General features: G+C 37.8%; 1 protein-coding gene across 1 annotated transcript; it reads right to left on the reverse strand.

Annotated features, from left to right (window-relative positions):
* Positions 1 to 25,149: 25,149 nt before the first annotated feature.
* Positions 25,150 to 26,283, reverse strand: npy2r (neuropeptide Y receptor Y2). The gene has a single exon (XM_078269885.1). It carries the CDS (start codon positions 26,260 to 26,262, stop codon positions 25,150 to 25,152), a length of 1,113 nt encoding a protein of 370 aa, XP_078126011.1. The 5' UTR covers positions 26,263 to 26,283.
* Between the last annotated feature and the right edge of the window lie 1,257 nt (positions 26,284 to 27,540).

Genomic DNA, 27,540 nt, shown 5'->3' on the forward strand with positions numbered 1-27,540 from the left:
CATGCTGATGTTAGCATTTAGCTCAAGGCACCACTGTGCCTAAGTATAGCCTCACAGAGCAGCTGACCTACACTTTGGTTTAGTATGAGTTACTCACCTGCTGGATACTTGAAAGGTGGCTGTTAAATGTTGACAGCTTCAATAGCTTCAGCAGCTTCATGGTTGTGTTTATATTAGACAGCATGACTATGTTAGCTGAACTGTAAGCAGCTAACTGTGCAGGCTACAAACAGAAGCAGTTTATTTAGCCATAATAATGGCATGTTGTCAAAAATGTTTCTTTTCTGGAACACACTTAGTTTCCATCCACTTGTCAATCAAATTATCTGAAGTTCGGTAAAAAGAATTCAAGCGAATAAAGCTGGTGAAAGTGTGTTTCCATCCAACGGCTTTAAAGCGAATAAAAACCTGTGCGTAATGACGTCACATGTTGTTTTGCGGTAAATGCACGTAAATGCCCGACGACAACGGAGGCGGCCTGTGGTGTGGGAACGAGAGCGCTCCAAACTGTTCTGGAAGATCGTGGTTTAGAGACACTTAACGGAAACCCTTTGGTTGAAGCATTTTCGGATTTGACCTGTTGTGTAATTTTATTGGCAGTCCCTTGACGCAGATAAGTCATGGCCCTCCGGGTTCCAATCGAGAAGCGTATTACAATTGCGCTCTACAAACTGGCTACATGAGTACAGAGTGTTAGGCGAAACGTTTGGGGTCAGCAAGACCACCGTGTGTCTACGCCATGTGAAATGCCATACGAACGAGGATGATGCGAAGGTATATACAGTAAAGGCTACATACCTGGAGTGGATGAGGCGTAGAGCTTATATCGGGCCCAAAACATCAAGCCCGACCCTACCCGAGCCCGTGCACGTTGTGTCCGAGCCCGGCCCGGCCCGACACATTAACTGTAATTATGAGCCCGAACCCGATTTAAACCCGAACATTTCTTAATACGTGGGCCGTTATAACTGACGTTCTCAACTACAATTCCAAGTTGTTTGAACTACAGAAATCTGTTTGGAATTATCTTAATGAATAATGCAACAAGGACGAAGCATGTAAACGAAGCATGTAAACTGCGCTGTTTGTTTATTCAGAATAGAATGGATCGCAAATGGATCCGAATGAAGAAACGTAAAAAATAACTCGACCCTATCTCCCTCACCCGAATACTGTGGGTAACAGATCACTAGTGGCATGTAGACATGCCACTAGAGGTCTTTTTAAAGTTGCTAGAGCCCGAACACAATCAATGCAACGTACAGTATTGTATCGAGGGATGGTTGCTTAAAACTCACTTCCAGCAGAGATTGCCAAAGCGCATAATAAATCAAGTTTTAAAAAACAAGTAAAGGATCATCTAAGGGCCTTAAGACTGTAACCATATTTTTGTACTTAGTTTATGTACAGGAATATTGATATGTAGACAAAGATGTTGTAAGATTGAATTTTTACTATATTCTGTGCCTATGTATTTATTGTGATATCATATATTACTATTAGAATACATAGAAAGCAATATGTATATCTATACATGCAAGGAAAAGAATACTAGCTATACTGCTCTTATTTTTATATTATATGACTGTTTTGTCTGAAAATGTAGTTTTATGTTTTGTGTGGACCCCAGGAAGAGTAGCTGATGTTCTGTGTCAGCTAATGGGGATCCTAATAAAATCAAATCAGGGCAGCAACATAATCAAAGCCCTGGAACCATATAGGAGACTTGTCTCGATCACCTAATTAATACTGTCCTTCGCCACGGTCTGCATGCTGACGCACTGGCCGACAACAGTGCTGCAGATGGGGGAGACACGCTGTAGCCCAGTTTACTTCACACTCAAGTCAGTGCAGGACATACACCCAGAGCTACGGGAGAAGCTGGAGAGGCATAGCTTTCTCCCCACGAATAAGGCTAATAAAGTAATGATTAAAAAAACACAAATGCTTGGTCAAGGGCCCGGCCCGGCCCGAGGATAGCAGCGGAAAATATTGCCCCGACCCGGCCCGTGGGTCAATTGTTTTGTCAATAGAAAGGGCTGGCCATCAATTGTACTACAGGCTGTAGTAGACGGACGTTGCATCTTAAGGCACATTTGCGTCGGCATTCCCAGTAGTGCACATTGGGTGTGCGGTCTTCACCACACCTGTACAAGTGCATCTGTTTAACCATAAAATACGGTGGCCCTGAAGTGCAAATCACAACAGCAAATAGAAAAACGCAACAGCAAATCATACAACACAACGGCAAATAGGAAAACACAACAGCAAATCATAAAACACAACGGCAAATATGAAAACACAACAGCAAATAGGAAAACACGACAGCAAATAGGAAAACACGACAGCAAGTATGAAAACACTTCAACAAATCATAAAACACAACGGCAAATATCAAAACACAACAGCAAATAGGAAAACACGACAGCAAATAGGAAAACACGACAGCAAATAGGAAAACACGACAGCAAATATGAAAACACGACAGTAAATATGAAAACATGACAGCAAATATGAAAACACGACAACAAATATGAAAACACAATGGCATTAACTTCTACCGGAAAAGGTAGGGCCTATCTAGTAGAGGATGGACCCTCCTGATTGGACAGACGGACTGTCTGTCTTTTAACAGGAAGGAGGTGAAAAACACGGAAAAGCGCCTACTTTTAACAGAGAGACAGTCCGTCTGTCCTTTCAGGAGGCTCCGTCTTCTGTTAGATAGGCCCTACCTTTTCTGGTAGAAGTTAATGCCGTTTTGTTTTCGTATTTGCTGTCATGTTTTCATATTTGCTGTCGTGTTTTCATGTTTGCTGTAGTGTTTTCATATTGCTGTCGTGTTTTCATATTTGCTGTCGTGTTTTCATATTTGCTGTCGTGTTTTCATATTTGCTGTCATGTTTTCCTATTTGCCGTCGTGTTTTCATATTTGCCGTCGTGTTTTCATATTTGCCGTTGTGTTTTCATATTTGCTGTCGTGTTTTCATATTTGCCGTCGTGTTTTCATATTTGCCGTTGTGTTTTCATATTTGCTGTCGTGTTTTCATATTTGCTGTCGTGTTTTCCTATTTGCCTTCGTGTTTTCATATTTGCCGTCGTGTTTTCCTATTTGCTGTCGTGTTTTCCTATTTGCCGTTGTGTTTTATGATTTGCTGTTGCGTTTTTCTATTTGCTGTTGTGATTTGCACTTCAGGGCCACCGTAATAAAATGACCTAAAACTTTATCGCATTTCATTATTTATTTGGCAAATAACGTTTCCATCAGCGTTTATTGCATAAGCATTATATCGATCAAGAGAAAATCCGATGAGACCGAACGAATAAACTTTGAAAATTCGAATTTTACTATTTTCCATAACCCATCAGTGAACTAGCTACATATCTTGTCTCGCACAATTTATGTTACCTTGCTTGATGCTTGGCTTGCTCGCAAGCTAGTTAGCTTAGCTATGTTCTACAACACATGATGTAACTTATCTTAGCTAATCCAGCAGCTTTTTGTCAGCCGAGAAGCGAAAGAACGAGCAAGATCCGTTCCCCGTGTGAGTAACTTTACATCCTGATATGAAACACACAGGCATCATAGCTTCAGCGAGATGTCACGCCCACCACTTTGAGGTGAGTAGTCTTTCTAATTACGATCAACTTATACTACTTTTCTATGACAGCTTTAATTACAATAATATAAAAACTGAGTTTTGTTTTATAAAATTTATTTTAAAGAGGAAAAAAAAGTCTTTCTAATTACGTATTTTCGTCTTATACTTCCAACAGTTTGACGAGCTGAGACTTTCTTGACTTGCAAAATTATCTTTAAACTTGACGAACATCATAATGCATGGCTCAATTTAAGGGGGTTCAAAAAAGTATTTGTCTTTCCCCTTTCACTACCGAACAGATGTTTTTCCGAAATAGGGTCCTATGGTGGTCCACTGAAGTTGGGATGTACTTCACCTCTCTATGTGTATTATGCTGCAGCAGTAGTTTGACAAGTTTTAAAGGACATGTATTTACAATGAAACCTATCACATTAAGACTTTTCACAAAATACATTTTAACATGTCACAGTAGAGAAAGCACAGGTGTAAATAATAAAATGAATGATGTCTGAATTCCGTTCAGCTGCTTTAGTTTCGGGGTCCTGCTATTGTGCATGCTAGCTCACTGTCACACAATTATGGCTTACTGGGACACTTGAATAGAACAGAGCCATCGTTAATATTATCAACTAACACTTAAAATGTCAGCTGTGAAAAAGACTTTTGGGATGATAATTGAATTGAATATGAACACTGAATATGAATATGAACAAGATTTTTTGTTTTTCTATAAAATGCTTCCAAATAAATAACAAAACACCAAAAAAAAAGCTAAATTGGGTCTGGTACACTCAGGTTTTCTTTTCTTGAAAAATGCAAAGCCCAGCCCATATGTTGCAGCCTGTTCTTGTCACCTATTGAGAGATTACCAAACCAAGTCATGATAGAGAAGGCGATGACTGACTGCCGAAGAGCGTCATGAGTTTACCACACACACACCAAACCAGCTGAGCTTCCAGAAGACGTTTCAGTCAGGTTTTTTTTACAAAGTGCCACTGTGTTGTCGTTGAATGTCAACCTATTATCGGTATTCTGTATATCTGTATACTTCACACTATCACACCACTGAACAAAAAATAAAAAAAATCATCAGTCCCCTGTAACAGGCTCAGTATGGCTATTACATTTCTGTTCTGCTTTTTACACAACCCAGCCGCACATTACTTTGAACTTTAGTTCATCTGAAATTCAACATGCTTTACAGTGCCGTTATTTTGTGTGGCCTGGTCTTCATCATCTTTTTTCTTTTTGTTGTTGAGGAAAATACATCAGCGCTGGCCAGCAGCCACCCAGTGAGGCCGCCGACAGTCATGTAGCAGACTGGTAGCAGACTCAAGGGTCTTAAAATGGGAACCCTGATGAAGTAATGTATTGTCAAGAAATAACAATAAAAGAGAATAGTACACCTACTCCTCTACCGCCATCAGTATTGATCCTTTAGCTATTAGCAAAAAGAAGCTTCTTTACAATATTCCATCAGTATAGACAGAGTTCTGTAGGTGAAGATATGATTTCTTTACCCCTGTTCTTCTTTGTTGGGATTGCTTCGGCATACATTACATAATTCAAACAAGACATTATATTGCAATGGTGTAACAAACTGCACTTTTCCTTTTTTGAGTGAGTTATTGGCTTGATCCCTCAGCTTCACGTTTTAATTAAGTGTAGAAGGAAAGGAGGACAGTGTGGATAAAAATGTCATTAGTGAGATTAGAAGATTTCCACTCCTGCCTGTGCTACCGACAGTTACTCAACTGAGTCGGCTGAGGAAAAAGCACAGCAAGCCAATGGATCAATCATCACTCACTCATGTTGTGTTTTTCAAAACTACAGAACTGTATTTCAACTTCCAGTTTCCATTATGTCAGGCTGAAACTGAGGTAAATGATAAAATAAAAAGAATATTTCCATTTGATCTCATGGTGCAGTCATTAAAAAAAACATGGCATCAAGGTAAGCATACAATCATCTGCAATAAAGTGACAGTAACCATCAGAAACAGAATACATATGCAGTGATTATACTGCGTTAAAAAAAAAAATCAGCCTTCTACTGGTTAATAAACCCATAAAAAAGTGACAGTACTGCACTGTAGGCTACAGACAAATAAAGGTACATTGTATACTAATAATATTAAGGCTCAACAGTAGGCTTATATCAATGATTCAGTCTACTTCACATACAGTACTGTATATTGAGTGAAATGACTCCTGCCACTGTGCCAAGACCCGGTTGAGACAGCTGGGGGAGCTAAAGTATCGGGTTTTTTTAGCTCTTAACACAGTCAACAGTCTGTATCCGGAATATGTTTACCTGTGTGTGTGCTGCTGAGTTCACTCTAGTATTGCAAATAATGATCATTTTCCTTATTCATTGAGTATATAATTTTAGTTGCTTTTAAATTTTATAAAATATCAAACAAGCAAAAATGCCCATCACAAGTTACCAGAGCCCAAAGTGGTGTCTTAAAGCTGCATTAGTTATTTCTGAAAGTTGTAGCTCATAGTGACAAAGGAGAGGATTATCGGTTATAGGTTTCATGGTTCATTTTACAGTTGACTCTCAGCAGCTCAAATTTTCTACCACAGATAGTTTTTTTTTTTAATTATTATTATTATTATTAAAGTGGTGATAAACCCACTGTATGCTACCTGCATCACCTAACTGAAAAGAAAATAAAGTTTCCCATAGGTTATGGAAGAGAGTCAAAGCTAAAGACCCAGGTATTTCTCTGGAGCTGGACTAAACCACAGCTACAGTACATACAACACCAATGAACTTTTGCCCTAACATTATTCAGTTTCCAAAAAACCTACTCAAAATGAATGCTAACATGGCTCCATTTCTGTTGGATGTGTAAGTAGGAAACTGTTGCCAACATGTCGGCTTTGTTTATTCTTATCTCCAAAAATGAATGCAGCTTTATAGTGACCTATTTTATTTGTTTCTCATAACAAAAACCTCCAAATTACAATAATATGACGAGCACACAAGTTGAAATGTCAGGTAGTTTTATTTTCTTACTTACTTACATACGTAATGAGATTCTGCCTACCTGAACATTTGATTAATACGACTAATCTTTTCAGAATTAGTTTACACATAAATGTTATGTTAAGTAACAACATCCCTAAAGAACGCTATGAGCCACCATTAACCAATGATGGTTAATGATGTTCTCTAAGTGAACCACCTCTGATGAATATGTTGTCATACCGTGTTTCACTACCGATTCCACTTACTTATTTCACCATAGAGATACAATTCATTGACCAAATCGATGCTCTAGTCCCTGACATTAATCAAATATTAATGTATATGGATGGAAAGCCGTCGTAAGTGCTTTCCCTTATGAAAGCCAAAAGACTAACGAGGATGAATTGAATTAGTTTCAAAGCTATTGTTCATTTGACTTGATATGCAAGTAGCCTATCCTCCTCCTGAGGGCACCCTTTGTGGCAGCAGCAGCTGCTCAATAACATCAGACCGTTAAAGAAATGATTATTGATTAGGTGCCGTAAACACCATGAATAGCTTATGCTAAGAATGGACATGTAGAGCTAATACATCAGTCCCTCGGCTCCTCACGTACGCACAAAAGAAAATCAGTGAGGACCTGGTCAACAGGAAAGTCTTTTCAAAACCTGAGCCCCGGTGTAATCACTGGAGAAGTAAATTATGGTAATTAGGATACTCGCTGCAAACAAAGACAAGCTGGGGAGGGGGAGGAACTCTTTTCATCTGTCTAATAAGTAAACTGTTTCAGTTTCCTGCTGAACCCATAATGCAAACATCTGCGTCCCTCTGCGACTGTAGCTCAGACCCCATAACAATGACTCCAATAAACGTCAGTCAGTGGTATGTACTTCACATCAAATAATGTGCAATAACCCACACTGCATATCACACTGTATATAAAACCTTCTTTATATATATATATATATATATATGTATATAGCTTCTCAGAACTGTGCACCTTACCCCCCTTTTTTTTTTGCACTACTTATTTTATTCCATGTTATATTATTTATTTATTTTTTACGTACATGTTGGCACTGGAAAAGGAGTTGCTTTTAATCTCATTATACATGTGTATAGTGACAATAAAAGGTATTTCATATTTGTTTGTCCATTTAGTTGTATATTTTAGCATGCAGTACACCAAACACTTCATGGCTTGACTGCTGACAAGATGATATTATTACATTCAACCAATGATAAAATGACATTGTTAGTATAATAACACTGAATCAAATGACTAGATCCCACTGACAATTTTACAAATACAAACGAAAATCAGCCAGAACAGCAATAGTCTGTATCTCATCGTATTGAGCATGGATGGATAGTTTTTATTATTATTTTTGTAACATATTTTTATGTGACTTGATGATGGTGAAACGGACATGAAGTGATGTCAGGAGAAAGGCAGCTCACTCAGCCAATAACTCCTTGTACAGTATGTGTGCGGGTAGGTAGTAGAGCTTCAGGTCATTCTGGCAGCCCTGGATGTGGACATGAGTGTGATTTGGCAGTCTGATGTCTCATAAGAAAGAATCTCTATTACATTACATTAAATTACATTACATGTCATTTAGCTGACGCTTTCATCCAAAGCGACTTACAATTGCTATATGTGTCAGAGGCCGCATGCCTCTGGAGCAACTATGGGTTAAGTGTCTTGCTCAGGGACACATTGGTTGATGTATCGCAATGGGAATTGAACCCAGATCTCCCACACCAAAGACGTGTCATATCCATTCCATCACCACCCAGAGAAATGACGTTGTCTTAGTAAATGGCAAACGGACTGCATTTATACAGCACTTCACAAATATGCCTCTCATTCACCCATTCACTCTAATACACCAATAGCAGCAGTCTACCATGCAAACTGCTGGTCCAGTTGCCCACATGTGGACAGAGTTTTGGAACCGCCAACCATGCGATCAGAGGACAAGTCACTCTACCTCTTGAGCCACAGCCGCTCCTATAGCTCTAACGTTTTTTTTTTTTTTTTATTTATGTTAGTGACGTTGTTTTTTTTGTTGCCCCTGATTGCCAAGATTTGGGAAAACATTTTCTGTTTAGTTTTTTTCTTTTTTCTTAATATTCATATAACAATTTATACATTCATGTGGCATCCCTGCAGCATACATATCTTGATAGCACAGGTTGTCCTCATAAAGGAATTATGTTTATAACTTGATTATAGGGTTAAGGTTTAAAGGGCCAGTACAAAGAGGAAAGAGGGCATCCCTGTCTGGTCCCTCTATGGACTTTCGTGATTTACCTCTTTTTTTTTTTAAAGCAGTACATTTCTGATTTTTAACAGCTGTAAATTTTACTTATATAACATATCATAGACAATTAAGTTTCCTCAGCACATTAATATGTCCAAATATCTACAAATGCTCCAGTTATGACATCATTTTCCAGTTATGAATTGTTCTTAAAAGGAGCAACAACGCGAGTATGAAAAACATTACTCTGCCTTCTTATTGTTCATATACATAGAAAATACATTCAAAAGTTGTTTTTGCACTTTATATGATACTAGCGGTGGTAACAATATCATAATCAAGTACGTCAGGTGGGTTGAGCTACTCATAGCACAGAACAACCTCAAGAGATGTACACTGTAACATGTACATCATACAAGGGACAAACACTGAAGTTTTGTAGTTGTAGTTATGATTGCAGATGATGGGACTTGTTCAAAATTTAAAAGGGAATCAATTTAAATAGGCTCTCCTCTTAATTTTGCCAAAATGAAAGTAATAGGCCAGAAAGTTGCAAAGTAATTATTACAATGAATTCTGAAAAAGACATTTAAAAGATATCATCTGCAATTATTGCCAGGTATCATAGTCACAATTTCAGCATATTCATGACAGGCGTTTGTAGGTGTTTGTAGCTTGAAACAAGCTAGCGCGGACCGCTGATTAGCTTACAACGCTAGTATTCAGGCACAGTCTTTCTAACCTGTCTGTACAGTTACAGAGTTCCCAATGCTTCAGTTAACATTTAGGGACCGTTATTATGCTACCGTTGAATTGTGGTGATATTTTGAGCCTTTTTAGTGGCATAAATAGTGATTTGGTTTTTACTTTCCCTGTGCCCCGAATACTAGCGTTGTAAGCTAATCAGCGATCCGCACTAGCTTGTTTCAAGCTACAAACACATTCGATTAGCATGAAAACATGTCCCAGAGAACGATCGAGTGGATACACATCTGTTATTAACCCCTAGGTTTGTTTTGCGCCGGATTTGTCCTTTTAAGGCAATGACCATGCACAAAATATTCAGCTCACGAAAACAAGGTGCTTGGAAAAAGGCAAATAAAATAAATATAAGTGAAATAAAATAAAACTATTCAAGTTTTCACTGAGAGTGCTAATTTAGATTTTCCAACGTCACTCCATTGTTAACCAATAATTAACGGTTGATAAACAACAGAAAATCAAAGTGCAAGGCGAGGTAGGTAAGGCAGAGGAATATAAAAACTGTATAAAAAAAAACTATACATTTAATATGAAAATTTCCATCAAGGAATGCACTTACTCCAATTTGATTTACATCATCATGAACATTATCACTTATATTTTCAAATCCCTTAACAATCATTACTAAAGTAATGCAAATGTATATATTCTCCAGGAACAATCAAAATACAATTTCCAATAGCATAATAGTGAAACAGTATCTTCAAAACACACATTAGAAACTGCTCTGACAGCAAAATTCTTCCATCTGGACTTTACCTTTACTACCTGCACTGTATTTCAACATTTTTTTCAGGCAATGACTATGCACAAAATATTCAGCTTACGAAAATAAGGTGCTTGGAAAAGTGCAAGTAAAATAAATCTCAATAAATATAAGTGAAATAGAATAAACAATTCAAGTTGTCACTGAAAATGCTAATTTGGATTTTCCAACATCACTTCCTTGTTAACGGTTGATAAACAGAAAATCAAAGTGCATTCTTAGGCGAGGTAGATAAGGCAGAGGAATATAAAAATCTATACATTTAATATGAAAATGAAAGGAAAAGGAACGCACTTAATCCAGTGTTTGATTTACATCATCTTGAACATTATCACTTGAATTGACAGAGGCACATACGATGATTAATTGTGAATGAACGTCTGCATTCAAAGCTCTCGTTTTGTTCACTCTTTGAAGAACTAATTTTTCAGATTCAATAGGCACGGTTTGAGTGGTTTGTTATCATCAATCATTATTTTCTGAATAAAGGGTAATGTGTGGATGACATTTTTTGGATATTCTAAATTAAATGCGTAAATCAGACCAAACAACACTACGAACCCATCAGCCAACTGGGGGAGATCCTTCACAACAATGTCATCTTCAATGACAACAGAAATGCTCTCAGGGTTGAAGTGGATTGCAGAAGTGTTGGCAGTCACCATGGTAAGGAGAGCCACTGGGGTGTCAAGAGTATCTGGTTCATCCCCCTGCTGCAAATGACAAACAATTCCAAATATGAGAATAATTTCAAATGCAAGGTTTAAAATGTCGCAATATGATCATCGGTGCTCCCTCCACACTTTAAGATCAGTTCAAGCTATTATGATGCTTTTGCAGTTGCAAGTGGGAATCAAGGGGGCCCCGCATACTTAGTGCTTGTAGCCACGTGTTGCTCATCAGTGCATGGCCCCACAAGGTGAGCTGTCTTTAAGAACACACATCACTAACTTTAGTAATCAAGTGTAGGTTTGTTTTCAAAACAAGTAAACCTAGTACTGACGATATGGCCTTGACGTAATATTTCGATATATTTAGCATATTCCACAATATACAAAATATATATCGATAGTTTTGAAACATTTTGTCCTCATGAATGCACAATTGAACTTCTTGGTTCATACAGTCACACCTGTATAAGAATTCTAGTTGTTCTGGCAACATGTTTGCATTATAACATTTGTTTATATTCATTAGTGGTTTCTATTTGATTTTTTTTTTTTTTTTAACTGTAAGAAGTGAAATAGAAATAACGTATGGCATGTTTATGGCATACAGCCTTGTTTTAAAAAGCTCAACAAAGACCCTTAAAAATAAGTGTTTAATTTCAAAGTTTAATTTAATGTTAATGTATTATGGACTGCAACCTCATGATTTTCACGGAAACATGGTAAAAATAGCGCTGTGCAACAATGTGCAGACGATGAGTGCGAAAGCAAGACACGTGAGTCTAGATGACGTTAACCACGCAGTTACTCATGGACCTTCCCCCTTTCACACATTGGCCACCTGTGGCAGACTCGCTCTCTCCTCCTTTTCAACATGAAATTTAAAAAAAGTAATCTAATTTGCAGGTCGCAAATGTGCGACCTGCGAATTAAATTGTTATGTATATCGATATATCGCCCAGCACTAAGTAAACCAACACAAGATTTTGCTGATTTTCAACTTGCTGCAATTGCAGTATGTGCAGATGGGAATAATGTGTGATTAAGGTTGGTTTCCCATACAATGTTAATACTGTAGTGATTAATTGACATATATGCTAGTATACTTACATTGCAGGTCTTGAAGAACTCTGAGGCATCATCGCGCAGATACAGTGGGAGGGCCCGAAGTGCCAGTGTGCGTCTCATGTTGACATCATGTTGTTCCTATAATAAAATTTAAAAAAAAAGACTTAAAAAAAAAAAAAAAAAAGACACTCCAAGGGATTTAGAACTCAGTACAGACTTCATTCAAAGTCCCAACATTGTGTTCATGTCTAAGTTTATGTTATACTCACCTGGAGGTCATAAATCCTTAAAATCTCTCTCAACAAATCTGCCGTCTTGCCTGTCATGGAGGCCTTCTGCTTGTACAGGGCAATCAGTCGTGGTGTGTGTCGGTCAAGCTCACAGGAGAATTGGTTGTGATGGTTCACATTTGTAAGGCGATGGAACTCGGCAAACACCTGCAATAAAAGATCAATCTATTAGTCAAGGTTACCTTAAAATATGAATATAAAATGCTTTAAGAAACACATACACATTAATATACAATCAATTGAAATCTGAAAGTCAACTTTTATTCTTGTTTTAAAGACAATGAAAAATCTGAAACCTGTAACGTTAATGCTGTTTCATTTCACTTAACGTTATCGCGTTTCAGCGCACCTCAGCAAGCACTGCTCTGTTGTTGAGAGCTAAACAAAAACGTTCATGAGCTCATTCTTCGGGGGAATATCCATTGATTGGGTTACAATCTGATAACGGTCTTTTGGACCAATAGTTTGAGAAAACTGGAGCAAAGTACACCTAGCTACGCCTTCAATGCGAAGCCCAAAAAGCACTGCGGTCAAGCCAGCCGACACATTGTGAACGACAGTCAAGCCAGCTGACCCAGTTTTTTTCTGATTATAGTAGCTTTACGGTAATAGCGTTTCAGAACTGGTTTCAAAATAAAAGCATTTGTCGGGTACATAGCGAAAGACAGTCAACGACAGCAAATACCGTCACAGGAAATGTACGGAATTGTGATATTTACTTTCAAAATAAAAGCTCAAATAATTGACAATTGTAAGCTTAAGCCAATAGTTTTTTTTAATTGCAATTTCTAACAAGGTCCTTTTTCCACACACTAATTTCACTTCAGGGTAATAGTAGACGTACACCGCCTCATATTGCCACCCAGGAAGTTTCAAGTCATTCCGGTGTATAGTTTCAAATTAAAAGCCCACCAAAGATTCAAATATGAGACTAATTAACTAGTTTAAATATTCTAACCATCAATATTTTGCTTTACATTGAAAGTTATTCTTTTCTCTTTGTATGATCACAGTGGAGGAGAATAATATGGTCTTGCAAGTAAGTATAGGAATCCTAATTTTGATGACTAAGACAAAGTTCGGGGTCGCCTGAACTCCATTGCTCTACAGTCCAGCCCCATCTTTGCAGAAACCATTTCACCCCACCAGGATTTCCACCATTTAACCTCTAGGCAGGGGTATAGGCTCTTCATCCATTAACTTTGGTTTACTACTTGATTGGTCTACTTCGATTGATACTGTAATACTTTTTTATTCAATTAACTTTGTACATTTTTATTTTTTCTTATACATACTGTCACACATACTCTCATACATACATGTGTCTGTTAAATACCCAATATGTATTTTTTTTACAAATGTATTTTTTATAGTTTTGTACATTCACAACAAACATTTAACTTTAGAACAATATAAGCTTTACATTTTGAAATTAAATACAATAAAAACAGCTGTAACCATATTGGACTAACTACGTATTTAAAGTTAGAGAATATGAAAAAGTGAAAATAATAAATACGTAAAAAATAAATATATGAAGATACATTTTCAAGTATCCAGTTTAGCGTTAGCTTTTTCAACAATTACACATTTTTTTCTGTAAATACTTTTACTTGTTGGAGTGTGTTCTTCCATCGCAAGAAAATTAAATTTGGTCCTAATTGCAAAAGAACACAATCCCACTTGCTTGCCCTTGCTTGTAGGAGTTGGTCTTTACCCATCCCCAGACACAGCTCATGGTACCACCTTTGGCATGTGTCACACATTATCTGTAAAATGAAATAAGCAAAGACAATATCTTTATCATCTTGTCATGGAATAAGAGGCCATTTAGGATTGTTTTAAGGAATGTAGAGAATTTAGGTGCTCCGCAACGTTGTTTACGGTTTTCCTTTGTCTGAAAGAGTTTGAGAAATACTCAAACAATAGATTGTATTATATTATCATACAATACACCCCAAATCATAAATGTACAAGAAAAAATGAAAACCTCTAACCCAATCAATAGTTGGAGGCCCTGATCCTGGGGGCTTTGAGGCAGAGCACATCGTACAGTGGTTGTCTATGTCAAACACTGAAAGAAAACACATTTCTTCTATTACACACACTTAATATTAACACATTCCAGTTTGTTAGCAGCTGGGATCAATTTATATGAAGCTTCTGAACTCGATTATGAATTATCATCAACTCAACAGATATTGAATTAGTTTCAAGGACGAATCCGTCATGTAGTCACATGGTGACTGTAATGACGCTTATGACGCATCACTGTAACTTGTATGTGTTTTGAATGTGTCTTTTGTTGATTAGTTTTGCATTTTGTGTGGTTCCGAATAGGTTCTTTTCTTTGGTATAACTTTAGTGTTTGGAGTCCGATTTGTGTTTTAGTAACAGCTGACTGTATTGATGTTTTCTTAGTTATGTTCATTGTTCTGTTAATTGGTTATGAGTCCTGTGATTATGTGATTGGATTATGAGTTAATATGAGATGTGTGTGTGATATTTGATGGTGAATTTGTTCAAACGAATGACGCTTTGGACTACAAAACCTGTATATGTGTGCATTCACTTTTAGAGGCTGTAGTTTACTTGAATGGGTTTGACTGTATTTAACTACATAACAAAATGAACAACCTCATATAAAGAAAAGAGAAAAATGAATAACAAACCTGAACCATTGAGTATTCCAAGTGCGAACTTAGTCCTTGCATTAGCCATCTCCTTCTTGGATGTCCCAAAGGACATGAGTGGCAATGCAGGAAATGCTTCCAACACTGCCTTCGCCATCTACACCAACATACAGAATGAAGCTTGTAATCTTTGAAACATTGTTTTTGAACAAAAATGCAATGAATACTAATAGACGTACACAATACATGGGTTTTGTCAACAATCTTCCCTCACTTCAATCATAAAAAAATAAATTTGAGTGTGAATTCACTATTTGGACATTGATAAGTTGTTATAGTTTTTATCATGCACAACAATTGTTGTTTGTCATGTAATTTATGATATATTCATCATCTTAGTTGACTTTAAATTATGTACTGTATATATTTAAATAACTGTTTGCTGCATAGTTATACATTCATTTTTATTTTTTTTTACATTGAATCAAGACACTACCTGCCCCAATATCTGACATGAAAGGTATTAAACACAATGTAATTTTGGACATGCAGTGAAAGAACAATGCAGCATTGTTCATATCCCCCATGGAAACCATGTTAAAATGATGGACGTCCTGTCAATCACCATCTCAGTAAAGCAACAATTGTCTTTATTAGAGAAACTGGTATTATGTATCATTCATCCATTAGGATATGTCCTAGTGACTTTATACATTGAATATAGTAAAAATATTTAAATTGCTTTACCAATTTAGCCAATACTTCGAAAGACTTAACATTTCCATCAGTGTTTTATTCCTGGTGACAATTGTTATTTAGCCATTTTCAGATAAACCATGTTTTTCCTACTGAGTTTGATAGAGATATGCAGGGATCAAAATTGAGATCACACTTGTTCATTACCATGGTGACGATGACCCCACAACTATTGCTGTCCTGTTGAACAGGATGGGGCATGGTTGCTCCTCTCCACTTTATAGTCCCCCAGTCATTCTTTGAATGGCAGATATTTCTCATCTTCAGGTATTCCCTTGGTAAAAACACATGGTACATTGTTTCCTTTTAAATTGAATCCAAAATCATATGTATTTTGTCTCATATTGACACTTTGACGGGCTTTTAATTTGAAACTACACACCAGAATGACTTGAAACTTAATGGGTCACACCATGGGGTCGAATACTATAACCCTGAAGTGGAACTATTCTTTGATAACAGGGCGTTTCCTTTTAAATTGAATCCAAAAGCATATGTATTTTGTCTCATATTGACACTTTGGCGGGCTTTTAATTTGAAACTAAACACCAGAATGACTTGAAACTTCCTGGGTGGCAATATGAGGCGGTGTACGTCTACTATTACCCTGAAGTGAAATTAGTGTGTGGAAACAGGGCCTTAATAGAAATTGCAATAAAAAAATATTGGCTTAAGCAATCATGTCAATTATTTGAACTATTATTTTGAAAGTAAATATCACAATTCCGTACATTTCCTTTGACGTATTTGCTTTCGTTGACTGTCTTTCGCTATGTACAAGACGAATGCTTTTATTTTGAAACCAGTTCTGAGACGCTATTACTGTAAAGCTACCATAATCACGTACAGAAAAAAAACTGGGTCGGCTGGCTTGACTGTTGTTCACGATGTGTCGGCTGCAGTGTTGCCAATTTAGCGACTTTGTCGCTAGATTTAGCGACTTTTCAGACCCCCTTAGCGACTTTTTTTCAAAAAAGCGACTAGCGACAAATCTGGCGACTTTCTGTAGAAAAGTCGCCAGTATTGTCCAGCGAGCACGTGAGGTATTTCTCTCCTGTAGCCGCCGAAACAGTCTTCTGTTCTGTGACTGAGGAGCAGCGGAGCAGCCTCTCCCCTCTCTCCTCATGTGCAGCAGCACTGCGCACAGTGCGCAGGCAGGTAGAAGGGGGACAGGGTGTGCGGGTGCTGGTGTAGGTAGGAGAGACAGCAGGAGGCGACGGGAGAAAGACGCCGCTGAGCTGGCCTGGACCTGGGCAAGCCAGCCTTCTTTGAGAATTCTTTATCGATCTTTTTCCCTCCCTTTGTAGAATTTTTTTTTTTTTTTACTTCAAAGATAGGCTACCCAAGTAATAATTATAAAGGTAAAATAAATTCCTGTATTGAATTTGTGATTATTTGGCTAAAGAGTTCTATTTCTTTCTATCTACCTTGCTGACACAACCACTAAGATTTATACAAATGATTGCGTAATGACGTTAAAATATGCAAATGAGCGTAGGACGTCATCTAGCGACTTTTAGCGACTTTTGGAGCTGGCGCTAGCGACTTTCATTGGAAAAGAATTGGCAACACTTGGCTTGACCGCAGTCGACAATAGCTAATGTTAGCATTCTGACGTATCACCACAAACTGTAACGTTACATACAAAGTCGACACAGTTGGCGCAATACAAAAAAACACATGCAATGTCATACAGTATACCGTGTTTCAACATACAAGTTAGTTGGGTCAATTTGTTACTTACTTCGCCGATGTAAAAAGCTAACGTTATGTTTAAGATGTTGCTAGCCGACCTAACGTTACGCGCGCATTCCTTAAGTTAATGACAATGGTAGAGGATAAACGTCTTAATCTATTCTAACGAAGTAACGTAAATGCATTAATAAAAATACAAATAAAAAATAACGAGGTTACGGATAACGTGACTGCAAAATAACAAGTTACATTAACGTTAGCTACTCATTACAACTGAAAACGTAGCTAGCTAAGTTAGTAGTTAGCTCCAACTCTCATTGCACCGGACAAAATAAACGTCATTATTTTTACTTACCACACCACAGCACTTATCAGAAGCAGCAGCAACACACTTTAAAAAACGACCAAGGTTGATGAGTGGTGCAAGACCAACGTTAACGGCATTATTTAGCCGATTTTGCCTATGGCTACTAGCCGCGAACTCGCTCACATCGGGTAGCCATCTTGAATCGTTTTGAACGAAGCCAGTTGCGTCGAGACGCTGATGACGTCAGACGTTTCGTCCACCTGGGGCCTGTTGCACAAAAGTATAATGAAGAAATGGGAGAGGCCAAGATGGCGGCGATGTAGGTGGGTGGGCGTTTTTCGCTCTGTCAGGTAAAGCGGAGGGTTTGAGTTTAACTAACCGATGAAACTTTAAATATTTCTAGAAGGCAACACAGATAAGTGATAACTTATACATATTGAGCTAAGTCGGTCCTGAATGGCCAAAAGGAAAAGCAAAAAAACTTTGAGACTGGAGAAAGCTTACGACGCCAACGTTACTCCAAACATGCTATACGTGGATGAAGCTAGCAACAACTCTATTAAGATGCAGGACGTGGATGAAACTAGCGGACAAGAAAAGGATGGTGACTGGTTTGAGGCAAGTCCAGACGCACAAGTTGAATCTGAGGCCCTTGCAACTTCTTCTTCTTCTTCTTCTTCTTCTTCTTCTTCTTCTTCTTCTTCTTCTTCTTCTTCTTTGAGATTTTACGGCAGCCAGCATCCAAAAAGTTGCATTGCTGCCATCTATGGAACTAGCACCGTAGTGCACTATATCCTGTTATACAGCCGAGTGACTATCAAAAATTTGAACAAATAACGTTTTCCCCTCCCGCTTGACCCTACTTCTGAAATACTTTTCAGAGATACTTCCTCCAAACTAATTTCTCGCAATTATCTGAGTAGAGCTTGTCTTTGTTGGTCATGATTTCGACAAGAAATCAAAACATGATGCACTGTCTCAGGTTCCTGACATGAACACAAGCCACTCTGGTGTTTTCCTAAAAGAAATAAAGTGCTGTTCAGCAACGTGTGACCAATCCTCATTCTAGAAATAATAACCTCTTCCTTACGTCTACCCTCCCCTCTTTTACAAACATTAACTGAGTCAGTTACTTTCCTAGATATTGAGAATAGATGCCTCCCTTTGTTTTCTTGCTCCCAGAGCTGTTGCCATTTTAAAATTGTTCCCTGCCACACAGTACTTTTACCCTCCGCCTTAGATTAATGTTGACATCTATGATTTCCTTTTGAGCAGCTTCCTTGGCCAACTTATCAACCTTTTCATTTGTTGCACTACCTACATGAGCTGGGACCCAAATTAATGATATTTCTACCCCTCTCCTTTTCACATCTCTAATTGCCAGAAGAATATCATACACAAGGTCTTGTCGACTCTTTGATGACCCTTTCCCAATACTATTGATAGCTGACACAGAGTCACTACATATCAACACTTTCTGGTTCTGAATCTGCTCAGTCCATTGTACTGCCATCAGGATTGCATATAATTCCACTGTGAACACACTTAGGGAATTTGAGGTTCTCTTACACGCTTGGGCATTCCACCTCTGAACAACAAAGCTGCTCCTGTAGCACCTGTTTCTTGATCCTTTGAACCATCAGTAAACATTAATATGTGTTCTTGATATCTTTCTATTATATGAATATGAATTCACGCACCAAATCTGATTCAGGATTTTCTGACTTAATCCCAAGTATCTCTAAATCAGTCTTTGGGACCTCCAATTGCCATAAAGGAACTGATGGCCACAGTACTCCAGGACAAAGGCTCTTGTCATGAATAGACATTTCCTGTGCCACTGTCTCGCCTGTCCATCCAAAACTTGAAATTCTTGCCACCTCTCTCTCCCAGCTTCTCTGAATTGTTATTTTAGCTGGGTGATCACACTTTTAACCCATCAAGTTGACCCATTAGTTAGCCTGAAGTTGCTTTCTCCGCAACCAGAGTGGCATTTCTCCCGTTTCTACCTGCAAGGAACACACTGGAGAAGATCGCACAGCTCCTGTACATATTCTCAGTGCCTTAGCTTGGACTATATCTAATCCAGCTAAAACTGACTTGGCTGCAGATCCATAAACCAAACACCCATATTCAATTCATGCTCTAATTAAATATACATACATTTGCTTCAAAGAAGCTACATCTGCTCCCCATTCCGTTCCAGCAAGACATCTCATTAAATTCATTACCCTTTTACATTTCTCTACTATTTTTGAAACATAATCCCTCCATGTAAGTCTTGTATCAAAAAACCCCTTGCAACTCCACTGCCAGATACGCCGTTAAAACCTCCAACAAAAAAGGTAAAACGTGACAACAGAGAGACTGCTGATATTTTAGAAGCCATCCTTGTGTTATCTGGGAAACATGATGAGACTTTTCGGAAAATCTCTGCCATAGAAAAAACGACTGAGTCAACTTCGAAACAGATGGAAAAGCTAACCTCGACCATTCAGCAGCTTACTTTGGATGTTAAACAACAGAAACACACACTGGAAGGCATGAAAAAAGAGATCAATATATTGCAAGCAGAAAATAAAACTCTGAAGGCAAACATCGCTGACTGCCAAAGTTAGAGTCGAAGGTGGTCCCTGAAGATTCACGGCGTGAAGGAGGAAGATGGAGAAAATATCAGGAGCAGAACCATCGAGAGCCTGGGTAAAGTGGCTCCCAATGTTCGTGACAGCCTGAAGGATGGGGTCGACATCGTCCATCGCATCGGGCAGCGACAACAAGACGGCCCAAGTAGATCAACCGTCATCCTTTTCGCAATGCAACGTTTTCGTGATGCTGTCTGGAAGGAGGCGAAAGGCTCAAAGTTTCTTCTAGACAACAACTTGAGGCTCACTGAAGTACTGTCCTCTGAAGAGAAAGCGGCCAGAGAGAAGCTGTGGCCCTTGGTGAAGAAGGGAAGAAAGCCTCTTTTCGCAGCCTTTTTGTCTTCATAAACGGAAAGAAGATTGATTGTTCAGAGGTAACATAGAATGTCTATGTAGACGTAAGTCTCATCTAATACTGAGAATGGTCATTCAAGCTGTTTGATGCTTACTAAAAAAATCTTTTCTTACAAGTATGCTCACTTTTATTTGTGATCTTTTTTTTGTTGTTGTTTATCATCAAGAGATGATATAATGATGATGTAATTGTCATAGAAGCTACATTCATGGGCACCAGAAAAAGGAACTTTAGCCCTATTCTTTTCTGTTGGGACATTGATATATATATATATATATATATATATATATATATATATATATATATATATATATATATATATATATATACATAATTTATTTATTTATTTATTTTTCTTTCTAAAATGCTATTTTTCTCTTTTCAGGCAAAACAAAAACTTGATTAGTCCAACCTAAGGTGTTCTACTGTAGGCTACCTCTTATTTTCTACTTTAATTGTTTAATTTAGGTGGACATCTACCAAATCTCTGTTAGCATATTTAGAAATAAACTCCATGGTCCTTTACTTGACTTGCTCTGTCTATAATAATACTTATCTTTATGATAAAAACAAATTGTGATGGCTATAACATCGCCTTCTTTGTCACTATCTGTTATGCCAGTTTAAATGGTTGTTAATCTCCACCTCCTTTTTGGTGGATTTTCTTAGCACTTTTCAAGGTTTTTGGTGCTCAAGCTGGATGGAACTGAAGTAACGCACACAATGTGTAATAATAAGCATATTGTGGAGATCCAAAATTGAGAAGATAAATTGGAGAAAGGCTTGGCTTCTACCATATAAGTACTGTGTTTCTAACAAAGCTAAGGTTACACCTCAACATTTTATATAACATATACCCTACTAATCACCTTGTTGCTAGATTTACCGACATTGACATTTTGTAAACAGAATATTGAAACAATATCTCACCTTTTTTTTGATTGTGAAATTTCCAAAAGATTTTGGACAGCTTTGGAGTCTTACTTTTTTGAACCCACCAACTTTATCTACTCCTTTAATCTTAAAGATATCATCTGTTTCTACGATAATTCAGGTAATGGTGCCCTTCAATATCTAATTAATTTTGTTATTCTGTATGCAAAATTCTATATTCACAAGCAGAAATTTTCTAACTCATCTCCTAATTTTGTACCTTTTCTCATAGAATTGAAATCTCTACTGAAGTCACTTAGATCGTTGGATAACAAAAAAAGTATCAAAATTGTGGAAACTGTAGAGCTTTTTTTCCCTGAAACCTCTTTACTGACTGTAAATGTATGTCTTGTACTTGTTTGTAATGTCTGTTATTTCTTTTTTTATATTTTTGTTATTTCTCGTTTGTATAGCCTCGTATGTTTCTATGTATTTATTTACTTTTTTATTTTCATAAGTTTGTGCACTTGTTGTTCACGTGCTGCTATTGCTTACCTGATTTTTTTTTTGTAAACTGCATTTTGTCAAAAAAAAAAAATAGAATGAAGAAATCCAGGATAACTGAAAAAGCGCAGCTTGACTTAGTGTGATCCACTCATCGCGGCTTAATCGGTTGCACGTTTGCCGAGCGAGGATGAGAAGGTGAAGCTATGTCAAGCCAGGTGTAGATAGCTGGGATAAGTGCACGTCCACGACTTTCTTAAATACACCACAGTATCGATCACAGATTTACTGATGCAGAAATGGAGAAGACGCGAGCGGCATATGTTTCACCTGCTGAACAGCAGCTTTTAATGGAAAATTACAAGGAGGTGAAACATTTAATATGCAAAAAGTGAAATAGGCTACGGCTCTTGTTATCAGACAGAGAGAAAAAGCCCAACAGACAATAGTGTACCGACTGAATGCATAAGGATTTAAAAAGATCTACTTACTAGTCACTCCACATTTTTACAAAGTTGTACACTCTGTTTTAATTGCTTTTAATATGCTTGTTTTATGTGTTGGTTGTATTGCTGTATCTGTTTTTATGTGCTAAATGTGCTGGTTTTACTGTAAAGTGTCTTTGAGTAGCCTGTAAAGCACTATATAAATAAACATTTTATTATTTAGCCTACTTTGCCTTAAAAGTGAGCAGAGGGAATTAATGTTCCTCAGGAAATTTACCCTAAGGACTAGGCTTAATGTCAAACCCGTAGGCCTATTCACAATGCGAGAATATGTTTTACAACCATATGCACAAATCTCTAGAAGCTATGTCTAATTTTAAATATCTTTCTACAATAAATGTTCATACAGAACAAACATGACTGGACAAAAACTAGTATGAGTAGAAATAAAAAAACAAGTATGATGACGTAAAACACTTTATTTGTATAAAAATAAAAGAAACAGCCGCTGTAATGAAACAGCGAGAGAAAGCGTAGCAGACAATCACTGACTGAATGCGTAAGCAGCCTAAATATACATTAACTGACCACTGCTCTGAATTGAAACCGTCATAATCATTCCATTCAAGGATTAGGCTACTCATCATTTGCACAAATTAACAGTTGTACTCTTTGCCTTAAAAGTAAGCAGAAGATAATGTTACTCAGGAAATTTACCATGAAGATCAATTTTCTACAACACTAGAGTATGATGTGTAAATATCTCTTTCACTCCGTTCCTCCCTCTCTCTCATGGGCTAAAATATAAATGTCCTAAGTCATATTAACTTCCACTGCTCGCTTTTAATGCAAAGTGTACAACTGTTCGTTTTTGCAAATGACAACTGACTCATTGAATGGTTTCAGTTAAGAGCGGTAGTTCATAAATGTATATTTTTAGACTATCATTCAGTCTATCCGCTAGCCTATTATGTGCCACGCTTTTTCTCGCATTTCTTTTATATTTTATAGAGGACGAGTTTCCTTCACTACATATTATATGCCTTGCTCCCTTGTATATATGAACATAGACATGAATGGAACAGAGTATATTCATCAGTTATTCCCCCCCCCCAGCAAAATATAAGGTCAAAAACCATTGAGGTGTCCTCTCCCTGTTGTTACATGAATGTACAGTAGCCTACATCACTAGATAGTTACTGGTCCAGTGAACTAAGACTATAATTTGGGAGGATTGTACAATTAGGATGTGTTCTTTAAATTGTAAAGTCCTCCCAAATTATAGTCCCAGTTTACTGGACAACACAAATTGTGTGCTGAGAATGCCAAATACAATGCACATGGAAGTTGAACAAACATGATCCTTATTGTTAAAGAATTAACAAAAAATTAATCAACTAAAATAATTCAAGGTGCATTGGTCAACTATAGAAATGTACAGCACTGTATGTATTGCCTTTAGTAACAGACTTCATTTAAAACACATTTGAAATGTTATCAGCCTTTTCTACTTATCTCAACAACTGGTCATAATATATTCATCAAACTTACAACTAACAACAATATGAACAGCAGTCTTCATACAGAAATATAACTAACAATGACTGTCACATGAATAATTATTAAAACAAATAATGGTCACAACTTTAAATAGGCTAATAACAGTACTTCAATGAACAGCAATATGCACATGTTGTATTTTAATCCAGGCTGATAACAATAAGGTAAAACCACTGCTGGGTGATCAGAAAGGTCTCCAGGATTAAATAAATCCTGGCTGTTAGCCTGGTCGGGACCAGGCTAGCTGCACAGAATAAATCTTCATGGTGATTTATGTGCCTCCGCTTTGGTGAAACCGAGTCAAGGCTAAATTCATCCAGGATAACGGGGAAATCCCGGCTTAATCCCTTATCTTGGTTTTGTGAAACAGGCCCCTGGACCATGCAAACAAATTTGGGCGGGGGGTTAGTGCGCTGAAGCACAGAAGCAGCTCAAATATTTTAGTCCCCCTTTTACAGCTGATTTAATGGTTGATAGAGATACACATGGACTAAATTATACTGTGTATGCTTAGGGTCACAATTGTTTCCTAAACCTAACCAAATAAAAATGTTGTGCCCAAACATAACCAAACTGCGACCATTTCACAATGTTGTGTTTTAAAAAGCTACCATTACCTTTAGGTATGAGGACAGAAAAAAACTCCTTTGGGTTGTATTTCCTGCCACCGCTAGGGACGTTAATTTATGAAACAGCCCTATGGGTCGCAGTAAAGGGTAGGGAACAATTGACCTATGTGGTCGTATGGCCTGCATCAACAAAGAAGAATATCCATCATGGTTTTACTCATAAATACTTGTGAGTTGTCGAGTATTGATTGGAATAAGAGTTAGTCACTTTAAAGTTGAGGCCCTTTTTCAAACATTTCAGTAATTTCTTCCTACCCATGTATAGTTTTCATATGTCCACACAAACCCAAATACAAATCATGCATTTCCACAAATGATTATCAATGAACCTTCTTTGTATGTGCAATTTAGACTTAGAGATTTGTTGATTTGCAATCTGTACAAACCCTGTCTTCATTTTTTTTTGTCTCTCTGCTTTTGGAGTGTCTTGACTGCGAACTGAAGGGCTGGTAACACTTACACACGGACAAAAAGGCCACCCTGTAGTTGTTGTTCATCCACCCGTATAGGATGGGATTGACAAACGTTGAGCACATTGCCACAATGTGGAACACCGTGAAAAGCAGCTTGAAATCCTTCATAAACAGCACCGTGCTGTCAATGTCAACAGCCAACTGGAACGCATGTAAAGGCAACCAGCTGACAGCGAAAACCACGACCATGGTCACCAGCATCTTAGTGGTCTTCTTCCTGTGCTGATGGCGGGCATTTCGACCTACGTAAACCACATTATTTTTCAGCTTATTCCAGATGCTGATGTATGCAACGCAGTTGATGGCCAGAGGTAAACCGTATTGAACCAGAAGCACTGATACACTGTAGATGCTTCCGTTTGCGCTGCTTCCCGGCCAATGCTCCGTACACACCTGAATAGACTGGTACGGTGGTATGACGAACGTCCCGTACTCCCTGAAGATGGCAAGGGGGCTGGCCAACAGGGCGCTGACAGCCCATGTGATGACAATGACCACAGCGCACATGTCTTTGGACATCTTGGTCTCCATGTGGTAGACAATGCTCCTGTGGCGGTCCAGGGCGATGACGTTCATGGTGATGGTGGACACGTGCACGGCCAGGCCTTGAGAGTAGGGCAGCATGAAGCACAACACCTGACCAAACTTCCACTCGCCATACAGAGTGTTGACAAGGGTGAAAGGCAAACACAGCGTATTCACCAGCAAGTCTGCCACAGCTAAGTTTACAATGAAGAAATTGTTGACAGTCCGTAGCTGTTTAAACTTGCAGACGACGTATATCACTAAGGAGTTTCCGATGACTCCAAACAATATGATTGTGCTGTAAGCAAGAATGAGAATAACTCGAACTCCAACCAGCTTTGTGCTGTCATCCAGCTTCAAAAAGGGCTCATCATTTACTGTGCCGGTAGTTGAGCAGCAGTTGGAAGATTTATGTTCAAGTTGGGATTCTTCCATTTGAGTCATGTTGAGTTGATCTGCTGAATCCATGGCGGACAGTCTCCATAAGTCACTCTGGGAAAATATGGACATCACTTTCAGTAATGGACATACATGTTGTGACTAAACAAAGTCAATTACTTTTACGGTTGTTTTTTTTTATATCAACAGGCAATAAGCTTGTAGGAGCCACATATTGTATGTTGTTTATGGTCTCATTTATATTATTTATTGCAATACAATCTCGAGCGCGTCACAGTATGTTTATGCATCTCTCAGTGTTTAGTCCCTCGCGGCAGCACTTTGGTGGACTGCTTACAGCCGTAACAAAGCTGGCTGTAACAAAAATTTTTTCATTTCTCCAAAAACAATACTGTTTGATCTAGGAAATATAAAACAATAATGTTTCTTTTCTTTTGGAACATATGAAAAGTGTTGCAGTTAACGAATATGTATTCTGCCTACAAACAACGACACTGTGGAAGTATTTTTTTATGTGTAGATTTCAACAGAGTCTAAGAACATTTATTTTAATTAAGTATGCACCGATGCCTACTAAAAATCTAACTCGCATTACAGAGGAAGATGAGCTATGATTTATGATATGCAAATTTGACTAGTAATATTAAAATGAGCTTAACACACTGCAGAGGATGCCAGGAGACTAATCCTGGAGCTGTTTCACAGATAGAGTAAGATACAACAAAAGCTATGGACACTCTGAAATCAGTGTTGGAGGCTTGCTGTAATATGGGGACACTGATCTGCAGCTATCTACAAATAAAGCTTAAAAAACAAACATATATGAGCTCATTCACATAAAGTCACTCCAAACTCCAGGACACTCCAAAGGGTCATCTGGTGACTTCATTGATTTTAGTCTTGATGCTCTGTTTTCCAGCTTATAGGATAACTGTTGTGTGTTTGCATGTATTGACTTCTACTTTCAAAAAGCACAATAAACATTATTTTTAGGATGGATTTTCCCTTAAAAAGATCTTGGACTATCACACTGAACTAAAAAACCACAACCACATACAGTAGTCTCCTTAAATAATATAAATGATGCAGTTATATTTGTTAACATTTGAAAACAGGCTAATACTGTCATCACTTCATTCTCACCTCTGAACCTGTGAGTGAAGATGAGTGACAACCTGCTGCTGGACTGGACATTTGAAATAAGTATGCGTGAATTACGCAGAGAAAGTAGCTTCAGAAGTTAAAATGCAGTTGTCACTGGGTCCCGCATCAGTTTGTGATAATCATTTATAAAGAAAAAGAAGTGAGAAACGTGACACTGGTCAGTTGCTAATACGCAAGCCAGTC

The sequence above is a fragment of the Sander vitreus genome, chromosome 2 (assembly GCF_031162955.1).
Source record: "Sander vitreus isolate 19-12246 chromosome 2, sanVit1, whole genome shotgun sequence".
Lineage (NCBI taxonomy): Eukaryota > Metazoa > Chordata > Actinopteri > Perciformes > Percidae > Sander > Sander vitreus.

Bases quoted from the DNA above. Each gene is read 5' to 3' on its own strand.
- npy2r (XM_078269885.1), bottom strand. From the start codon at position 26,262: ATGGATTCAGCAGATCAACTCAACATGACTCAAATGGAAGAATCCCAA.